The sequence below is a fragment of the Cebus imitator genome, unplaced genomic scaffold (assembly GCF_001604975.1).
Source record: "Cebus imitator isolate Cc_AM_T3 unplaced genomic scaffold, Cebus_imitator-1.0 Scaffold48, whole genome shotgun sequence".
Classification (NCBI taxonomy): Eukaryota; Metazoa; Chordata; class Mammalia; order Primates; family Cebidae; genus Cebus; species Cebus imitator.
Window position 1 is genome coordinate 7,107,647 of NW_016107363.1, and position 11,194 is coordinate 7,118,840.

General features: G+C 38.9%; 1 protein-coding gene across 1 annotated transcript in view; it reads right to left on the minus strand.

Moving 5' to 3' along the window:
• The window catches only part of LOC108303546 (sarcolemma associated protein), a 171,425-nt gene that overhangs the window by 83,834 nt on the left and 76,397 nt on the right, over window positions 1-11,194 (minus strand). Inside the window, exon 4 of the mRNA XM_017527466.2 lies at window positions 5,870-5,942. Coding sequence (XP_017382955.1) covers window positions 5,870-5,942 — 73 coding nt within the window. The remainder of the gene's footprint in view (window positions 1-5,869; window positions 5,943-11,194) is intronic.

Genomic DNA, 11,194 nt, shown 5'->3' on the forward strand with positions numbered 1-11,194 from the left:
AAGGTTGACTGGGTAAAGAAAGTTCTTAAATTGAATAGATTAATAATGTGTAAGCTGCTGAAAAACTGGCCAGACGTGAGTTAAAATAGGAATAATTTTGATTCCACCCTAATAACTGCAAACACTGTAAGAAGTGGTCTAATTCAAATAGTCACAAATACACTAAAATGCTGAATAAAATGGAATATTAAGTATCAACACCCACCTCCCTTCTGAGCACCCATGATACAGACTTCATTGAGCCTATATACACTTTGCTGTTCTTTTTGATTATACATCTGTGTTCTCAGGAACTATGACCTATTCAACTCTACATCCCTAAAGCCCATCACAAGGCCCTAACAAAGCTGGTGGCTAGTAAAGATTTTTTTTTTAAATTACATACAACTTTAGTTTTCCTTCTCTACTCCAGAAAATTGAAACAGGCATTTTAAACATGAATTTATTTTTTACTATAATAATTATTGATTATGGAAAATGTGTGAAGTAAATCATGAGGAAATAAAAATTACTCAATGCCAGCACTTAGAAATAACCATTGTAGAGTTACAATGATATATTATTTTCTCTGCAGATACACACATACAGTGAAATGAACTTAAGAATGTCTAAATGCGGGAGGTTAGGAGTTTGAGACCAGCCTGGCCAACATGGTGAAATCTATTTCTACTAAAAATACAAAAATTAGCCAGGTGTGGTGGTGGGCACCTGCAATCCCAGCTACTCAGGAGGCTGAGGCAGGAGAATTGCTTGAACCTGGGAGGCAGAGGTTGCAGTGAGCCAAGATCACACCACTGCACACCAGCCTGGGCAACACAGTAAGACTCTATCTCCCAAAAAAAAAAAAAAGTCTAAATAGAAAGAAATGGTATAACAGAGATTTCTTTTTTTTGTAAAAATTCACCTTTCTTAGTGACCCAAGTATAAAATCTTCTGTTCTCCTAACAATCTCATTAATAAACAAAGGGCTAAAAATTCAGCAACACATTCCATAAGTGATATACATTTGTATTTTATAAAAAGTGCCCTGGATATAGGTATATTTTGGTATGAACAAAGTTCATGTGCATATAAAAACCATAACAAAGAAATGTGAAAAACAAAAATAGTTATTTAGTGTTACAGTAGGGGGATTATATGCAATTTCTCTGTTTCTTTTTATAAAAGTTTTTATTTTGGAGACAGTCTCACTCTGTCACCCAGGCTGGAGTGAAGTGGTCTGATTTCGGCTCACTGCAACCTCCGACTCCCAGGTTCAAGATGTTCTTGTGACTCAGCCTCCCGAGCAGGTGGGACTACAGGCTCTCACCACCATGCCTGGCTAATTTTTTGTATTTTTAGTAGAGACGGGTTTTAGCCCTGTTGCCCAGGCTGGTCTCAAACTCCTGAATTCAGGCAATCTGTCTGCCTCGGAGTCCCAAAGTGCTGGGATTACAGGCACAAGCCACCTGCACCAGGCTTCTCTGTTTCTAATCATTAGAAAATTATTAGCCCAGGCACGGCAGCTCACGCCCGTAATCTCAGCACTTTGGGAGGCTGACGAGGGTCACCTGAGGTCAGGAGTTCAAGACCAGCCTGGCCAACATGGAAAAACCCCATCTCTACTAAAAATACAAAATTAGTAGAGCATGGTGGCACATGCCTGTAATCACAGCTACTTTGGAGGCTTAGGTAGGAGAATCACTTGAACCTGGGAGGCAGAGGTTGCAGTGAGCGGAGATCATGCCGTTGCACTCCAGCCTGGGCAACGAAAGTAAAACTGTCTAAAAAAAAAAAAAAAAAAAAAATTAGCTGGGCGTGGTGGTGCCTCCCTGCAATCCCAAATACTCGGGAGGGTGAGCTAGAAGAATCACTAAAACCTGGGAGGTGGAGGCTACAGTGAGCTGAAATCATGCCACTGCACTCCAGCCTGGATGACAAAAGCAAGATTGTCGAAAAGAAAAGAAAGAGAAAAGAAGAAAAGAAAAGAGTTATTTGCTGCCCTCCCCCCCATCCTTTCTTTCTTTTTTTCTTTTTTAAAAAAAATTTTTTTTTAAGATGGGGTTTCACCATGTTGGTCAGTCTGGTTTTGAACTCCCGACCTCAGGTGATCCGCCCGCCTTGGCCTCCAAAGTGCTTGGATTATAGGCGTGAGCCACCACGCCCAGCCTCTTTCTTTCTTTTTTTGAGATGGAGTCTTGCTCTGTCGCCAGGCTGAAGTGCAGTGGTGCAATCTCAGCTCACTGCAGCCTCTGCCTCCAGGGTTCAAGTGATTCTCCTTCCTCAGCCCCCTGAGGAGCTGGGATTACAGGCACACACCATCATGCTCAGCTAATTTTTGTACTTTTAGTAGAGATGGAGTTTCACCACGTTGGCCAGGATGGTCTTGCTCTCCTGACCTGGTGATCCACCCACCTCGGTCTCCCAAAGTGCTGGGATCACAGGCATGAGCCACTGCATGTGTTTCTAATCATTAAAAAACTATTGGCCAGGCACAGTGACTCAGGCCTGTAATCCTAGCACTTTGGGATGCTAAGGTGGGCGGACTGTCTGAGCTCAGGAGTTTGAGACCAGCATGGGCAACATGGTGAAACCCCGTATCTACTAAAAGTACAAAAAATTAGCCGGGCGTGGTGGTGTGCACCTGTGGTCCCAGCTGCTCAGGAGGCTGAGGCACGAGCATTGCTTGAACCCGGGAGGTGGGAGTTGCAGTGAGTCCAGATTGCAGGACTGCACTCCAACCTGGGCAACAGAACTAGACTGTCTTCAAAAAGAAAAAGAAAGAGAAAATTATTTGTATAATGTAATAAAAATCAAGGAAGAGTGCCGGCCGTGGTGGTTCATGCCTGTAATCCCAGAACTTAGGGAGGCCAAGATGGGTGGAACACCTGAGGTTAGGAGTTCGAGACCAGTCTGACCAACATGAAGAAACCCCATCTCTACTAAAAGTACAAAATTAGCCACGTGTTTCAGCACATGCCTATAATCCCAACTACTCAGGAGGCTGAGGCAGGAGAATCACTTGAACCTGGGAAGTAGAGGTTATGGTGAGCTGAGATAGTGCCATTGCACTCTGGCCTGGGCAACAAGAGTGAAACTTTTGTCTAAAAAGAAAAAAAAAAAAAAAAAAGCCTCTCTCTTCCCGCCGCCCAAGATGCCGAAAGGAAAGAAAGCCAAGGGGAAGAAGGTGGCTCTAGCCCCTGCTGTCGTGAAGAAGCAGGAGGCTAAGAAAGTAGTGAATCCCCTGTTTGAGAAAAGGTCTAAGAATTTTGGCATCAGACAGGACATCCAGCCCAAAAGAGGCCTCACCCGCTTTGTGAAATGGCCCCACTATATATTAGGTTGTAGCAGCAGAGAGCCATCCTCTATAATAGGCTGAAAGTGCCTCCTGCAATTAACCAGTTCACCCAGGCCCCGGACCACCAAACAGCTACTCAGCTGCTTAAGCTGGCCCACAAGTATAGACCAGAGACAAAGCAAGAGAAGAAGTAGAGGCTGTTGGCCTGGGCCGAGAAGAAAGTGGCTGGCAAAGGGGACGTCCCCACTAAGAGACCACCTGTCCTTCAAGCAGGAGTTAACACCGTCACTACCTGGGTGGAAAACAAGAAAGCTCAGCTGGTGGTGATTGCACACGACGTGGATCCCATTGAGCTGGTTGTCTTCTTGCCTGCCCTATGTCATAAAATGGGAGTCCCCTACTGCATTGTCAAGGGGAAGGCAAGACTGGGACGTCCAGTCCACAGGAAGACCTGCACCACTGTCACCTTCACACAGGTTAACTCGGAAGACAAAGGTCCTTTGGCTAAGCTGGTGGAAGCTATCCGCACCAGTTACAATGACAGATATGATGAGATCCATCGTCACTGGTGAGGCAATGTCCTGGGTCCCAAGTCTGTGGCTCGCATCGCCAAGCTCGAAAAGGCAAAGGCTAAAGAACTTGCCAAGAAACTGGGTTAAATGTACACTGTTGAGTTTTTCTGTACATAAAGATAATTAAAACAATACAAATTTTCCTTCAAAAAAAAAAAAAAAAAGAAGAAAGAAAAAATCAAGGAAAAAAAATCAATTCGTTGAGTACCACCTTTTAAAGTTCTTAAAAGCACTAAATGCTATATACATAAGGGACCTTAAACTCTAGGCTTTCTGGCACACCCAAAAGCATCTTAATTGCTTTTAAAAATTAGTTTACAGTGATAAACAGCTGATGTTTATCGTGTACTTATTATATATCAAGTACTATGCCAACTTCTTTAAGTACTAAATCTTGTTTAATTCTCATAAAATTACTGCTCAATAAGTACTATCATTTTCATATTTCAAATAAGAGAAATGTGGCCTGATCAAGTCACAGAACAAGTGGAGTCAGGCTTTAAACTGGACTACCCACTTGCAAAGGCCATTCTGATCTTCTATCACTGGAGAATTGCTTGTTCAACATTCATTTTCTCCAGAAAGTTAGATTATGTACAACTAAATTGGCAGCAAAAATTTAAGTGATACTAATATTTAACCATATAAGAAAGGCCAAACAATGAGAAGGAAATGGGCAAAGATGAAAAGAATTAGAGAAACAAGAAGGGTAGAGACATGATACATTGCAACCAACTTTGAAAAAATTCACAAGTTCTGTTAAATGGAACCTGAGAACACAGATGATTCCTTATGTAACTCTTCAAAGTTTTCAACTTCATGGAAGAAAAATCCCATTATCAAATACAAACATCAAAGTCTTTAAGAAGCAATATTTCATTAGTTGATTAAGTTACTCACTTATAAAACCTTAACTCTTGATTTTAAAAGCTATGTTATATTAAACGTCCTAAGGTTTATTTTAATTTTAATTATTAAGCTGTAGTTGAAAACAGAAAATAGATTAATGCTTTAAATTTAAAATATTACTTCATATGCCAAGTACCAAAAAAAAAAAAAGGAAAAATAAAAATGAATTAAAATATTTTAAAATCTCTGCTATTTTGCTTCATATACCCATAAAAGTAAACAAACAAAAGTAAGGGGCTTCTAACAAGCATAAAATAAATGATTCTAAAGAAGGCACAGACTAACACAGCAATGGGAGGTCCTCTCTCTGCTTAATCTTTCCTTCTCGATTTCCTATTCAATGCTCTACTTTTCCTTCAATTTATTACTTCTCTTAACCTCCTGCCCTCTGATCATTGCCTCTGCTTCTAAAAGAGAGGAAAATACTATGTTGGGTATAAAAACAAGCTTCTACCATATTCAAGGCTTTCCCCACAGATAAAAAATGTTGAAGTTTAAAGATTGCTCAACTCCCTTCAACACTTCATAATACTAATCTCTAAAAAGCCCAAGATCAAAATGTACTTCTGTATGCTTTTAAAATTTAGATTTTATGGTTAATTTTTCCCTTTCAAGTATCTGCCTCTAAATGATTTTTACAGTACTTCATACAAAAAATAAACATGACATTGGAAAAAATCTTCAAAAAACTCCCACCAAAATAAGCTGCTAACTATATCTTCAAGGTCTTATAAGACTGTGAGATTGTGACACTGGCATTAATACCAGAAGTGATCACAGTTTAAGAAGTCCTATAGTAAACGAAAATAAAAAGGAATGAAGCTATCACTTACCAGTAACTTATAGACTTGAAACATTGTAAAAAACTATCCATCAAAATATAAATTAAATTTGGAAACAAAATAATCTTTTGCCTCTGATACATTATTATTTACTAGAATTGCAACTAAAACAATTTAAACTTAAGTGTATTATATTCCAAAAAGTACTAATCAATTTTCTAACATAACTTAAATAATCCTGAAGCATGTATTAGCAGTATGCCGTCATCTAGAATATTATTAACCAAGGGAATTAATCCAAAAACTTCACAGTACTAAATTATACTCACTCTGAGCGGAGCCGGGCTTCCATACCATCCGGTAGAAAAAGTTTTATTGTAGAAACAATACACCCATGGGTAACTGGTTGAAACAAACAAATAACATGGATATAATAATTGTTTAAAAATATAAAACTTCATACCTCTCATTTTCCAGGATTCAAATAATTATTTATTTCACTAATACATTATTAGTGAAATATTACATTTTCCAGAACTCAAAGAATTATTTATTTCACTAAGTTCTGATTAAAGGCTAATACAGACTGATGAAAATACACTACATAATGATTAGAGGAGTAGTGGTTATGAGACTGTACATATGTGTCAAAACTCACTGAACTGTACATGTAAATTTGGTATTATAAGTAAATTACACTTGAGCAAAACTGAATTTTAATAATAGAGCTAATGATGGCCAGGCATGGTGGCTCACGCCTGTAATTCCAGTACTATAGGAGGCTGGGGTGGGTGGGTCATCTGAGGTCAGGAGTTCGAGACCAGCCTGGCCAACAAAACTAAAACCCCTCTACTAAAAATAAAAAACTTAGGTCGGGCATGGTTGCTCACGCCTGTAATCCCAGCATTTTGGTAGGCCGAGGCAGGCGATCACCTGAGGTCAGGAGTTGGGGACCACCCCTGACAACATGGCAGAACCTCTCCACTTAAAATGCAAAAATAAGGCAAGTCACAGTGGCTCACACCTCTAATTCTAGCACTTGGGAAGGCTGAGGTGGGCAGGTCACCTGAGGTCAGGAGTTTGAAACCAGCCTGACAAACATGGTGAAACCCCGTCTCTATTAAAAATATAAAAATTAGTCGGGGATGGTGGTGGGTGCCTGTAATCCCAGCTATCTGGAAGGCTGAGGTGGGAGAATCACTTAAGCCGGGGAGGCAGAGGTTGCCATGAGACAAGATCATGCCACTGTATTCCAGCCCACTCTGGCCTGGGCAACAGAGCGAGATTCTGTCCCAGAAAAAACAAAAACATTAGCTGGGTGTGGTGGTGGGTGCCTGTAATCCCAGCTACTCAGGAGGCAGGCAGAATTGCTTGAACCTGGGACGTAGAAGTTGCAGTAAGCTGAGATCATGCCACTGTACTCCAACCTGGGTGACAGAGCAAGATTCTGTCCCAAGGAAAAAAAAAAAAGAACAGGGCTAATGCATTTGGGGGTAACTTATTAACTGATCACACTCATGAATCATCAAGATATTATAAACATGGAGTAATACGATTGTCATCTGGAAATGCACGTTAAAATTAAGGAATTTAACACCATGTATTCAATATTGATTTTCATTACTAATTGATTATATAAAAAGTGCTAACACAGATCAAGAACCATCAATTTGGCAGGGCACAGTGGCTCACACCTATAATCCCTGTACTTTGGGAGACTGAGGTGGGAGGATCACTTGAACGCAGCTTGGGCAACATAGCAAGACCCTGCGTCTACAAAAAAAAATTTCAAAATTAGCTGGGTGGGGGTGGTGCACACCTGTACCCAGCTACTTGGGGACTAAGGTCGGGGGATGGCTTGAGCCCAGGAGTTCAAGGTTGCAGTGACTCATCATCATGCTACAGCACTTCAGCCTGGGCAAGACACTGTCTCAAAAAGAAAAACAAACAAACAACAATAAAAAACAGAACCATCTACTGGCAATCTTCTAAACTCTGCCTAGAACAATAACCATGGCCTCCTTCATTCTTGTCTGACCTCATTCTCTATCCTGTTACCACAGATATCCTAAGCCAAGCTACCTGCAATCTCCAAGCCCTTTACCTTTCACAGCCCCCTGCTTTTCACACAGTCTGTCCCTTCTGTAAGCAATGTTTTTATCCTCTTGCCTGCATAACCATGTGCTACTTAGTCTCCAGGCTCAGATTTTCTAATTTCTTCACCAAAGCTCAATCTAAGTAGGATGTCCCAGAGCCTCCTGTATCTATTTCTTAAAACATGAAACACATTGCATTGTGAATATTTATCATTTACAGAAGCTGTTGTCTCACCAATTAGATTCAACTCTTTGAGGGCAGTAAGGATTATCTGCTTCTCAATTTAAAAACCTGTATACTCAGCAGAGTCATCTGGTACAGAAAGTATTTTACTGAAGATGTTGAGGAACACGCCTGCTTAGTATTTTGTAGCTCCCATTACTCCTGTGCAAAGATGTTTCTTAGTTTAAGACATTAGGGTTCCTCTCTATTTGTAGGAACCACCTAACTTTCTCCTTTCCCAGGCAAAAGACAGAAGAGACAGATTTATCTCTTATGATAAATTAATTTCTAGGGGATACCTCCCCGAGAGATTCACTACGAATAGCCTATAATAAATACAGGAGCACAACACAATATGAAGATCCAGCAATACATACACTTTAATTTGGTAATAAAGTTGTTTTTTAAAAAGAAATATAGGTAGAATAAGTTATAGAATAAAACTATTGCCAGGGGTGACAACCAGTGATATACTACATCAGTAATTCTGTAGTATATATTACTAATATATATTACATCAGTAATTCTGTTGTTCAGACACATTACACTGAAGTTCAGCAAATGAGTTGATGCACAAATCTAAGAGATAATAGGGCTACTACTGACTGGGCAGTACAGAGTTACTGCACAGTTGAAGGCAGTTTAAAAAACAAAAACAACTCATGTCTAACAAAGCTGACTAGGTTGACAACCTAGTCAGTCAATCAAGCCTTTGAAGTGATTCTTGTGACAACTACATATAAACATGCATAGACATGTTATCTTTTTGATTTGTAACAGGCAAGTAATTAAAGCAACCTGATGAAAATGTTTTGTTCTAACACTCATATTAATCAACTATACATAGCAGCATTTCCCCAAATGCTAGCAAGTGTTACAGAAAAGGATCTGAGGGTCTGATGAGTTTGGGGAATCTTTAATTTTAAAGAGATTTAAAGAGTTGTTTGTTTTTTAAACCATGGGCTTTCTAGGAGCCTAAAGAGTTTTGTTTTTCATGAAGCTCTGAAAGCAAGATGCATTTTCCAAACTTACAAGCCTCCTGCTTCCACCTTTATAGAAACACGTAGGAACTAGTATTATAAAGAAAATACTTTGGAAAATTCTGCTCTAAAGGATTCTATGAAACACTTTTAAGACATATTTTGCAAAAAAAATCATCCAGGAAGATTATTTATTACCATATTCCAAGATTTGAAGACAAAATTGATTGTAAAACACACAATTTAAATAGCTTCTCAGGGATGACAGGGGACCCTGGGAACATTGCCCCATTAAATACATACATGTATTACAAGCCACATGCAAATTTCAGAAATGTTAAAACATGAAAATCAGGTGTGTCTGAATCAAGGAAGCAAGGTAGAAGAACAATCCATAATTACCTGCTCTAAATATGAGACTATTAAAAATCAGAGTTAAGACTACATAAGCTGACTGCCATTTGTCTGTTTTATTTTTCCTCTATAATCTATATTCCTCTATAATCTTTTTGTTTGTTTGTTTGTTTGTTTGTTTTTGAGATCGAGTCTCGCTCTGTCACCCAGGTTGGAGTGCAGTAGTGGTGCGATCTCAGTTCACTGCAGCTTCCACCTCCTGAGTAGCTGGGACTACAGGGGCTTGCCACGTTGCTGGACTAATGTTTTGTATTTCTGTAGAGACGGGATTTCACCATGTTGGCCAAGTTGGTCTTGAACTCCTGACCTCAGATGATCCGCCTGCCTCGGCCTCCCAAAGTGCTGCCATTACAGACATAAGCCACATGAGCCTATATTCCTCTATAATTCACACAAATACCACTTAAAGGACCCAGGTTCATGCTGGTAAGTTTAAAACCTGTTTGAGGCTCTGGGCTGGTAGACTGAAAGTTTTAAGGTATGGTATAGTTTGGTTCTATCTCCATTCTTACAATGAGTAGGAAGGTCAATACTACTGTACACTTAAGAGTAGTTTGAAAGATCTCTTGAAATGATTGACAGCAACAGGAAGAACAATGAATAAAACTATAAAAACCCAAGAAATGTCATAATCAAAGCCTAAAGGAGAGGTGTTAACATTTCTACACTTGGAGATTATTTGCTTTAATTGCTTTTTGGTTGCCATCTAAGGTACAAGTTGAGTGTCCCTCATCCAAAAATCCAAAATCTGAAATGTGCCAAAATTTGAAATTTTATGAGCACCAACATGATACCACAAGTAAAAAATTCCACAACTTACCTCATGCAATGAGTTATAGTCAAAACTTTGTTTCATGCACAAAATTATTTCAAAATGTATAAAATTACCTTCAGGCTATTTGTATAACATTAATGAATTTGTTTAGACATGGGTCACCCAGCTCCCATTAGGTATATACAAATATTCTAAAATCCAAAAAAAGTCCAAAATATTTCTTGTCCAAGCATTTCAGATAAGGGACACCACTGCAAAACAGTTGCAAGAACTTTCAATCCCTAATTTTTTGCTTCATAAAGCTTTTAATTCTCATTGGCTTTTTTTTAAGTCACAAAAGAGGCAGGAAAGTTAGCTGAATACACAAGTATTCTTAATTCTAATCTTTTAAAAATTGATATTCTACATCATTCTGTCTTCATTTGTGAGCTGTAGTTCAGTTATCAAAAAACTTTTCCTCTTCAACTATTTGTTTACCTCAGGTATAATTATAACAGGAAAGGTGGGATATTTTTTTTTCTTTATTTACCTGTTTTCAGAATGACAAACTGATTTCCTAAATTCTTCCAAATGGAATCAAATCTTTTTCTTTTTTAAAAAAACTTTTATTTTTAATATGATTATAAGCATGTAGATTTGAATATTTCATATATTTCAATCCACTGCTGTCATTATTATTATTTGATGTTCAAGTTGTTCATCTTTGACCCGTGGGCACTCATCCACATTAACTCCTAGGAGTTCTTTTGACAGAATGCCAGCCTGAGTTAGCTTCATTGCTTTTAGGCATGACAAAATCTTCTAGGCCCAGTTTTTACATTTATTGCCCTAGACTCTGAGTCAGCTATTTCTCCAAGGGGTCTACCTACTTATTTGGTGAGAGAAATCCTTTCTCTGGTTACAGAGATTCACTGACTACTTTACTTCTCTAGCATACTATGCAGTAATATTGCTCACTGCCTTATTTTTTGTCTCTCCCATGAGAAGTAGTGGTATTCTGATTCTACCTGTTTGTTCAATAAATACTGACTGAGAACCCACTGGGTACAAAGCAGTAGGCTGAGAATTCTGGGGAAAACCAAGATGATTATGACAAGGTCCCTATTTTTGAAGAGATTTCAATGTAGGGAGAACAAACCAAAAATACCTAACATAACAACAAAGGG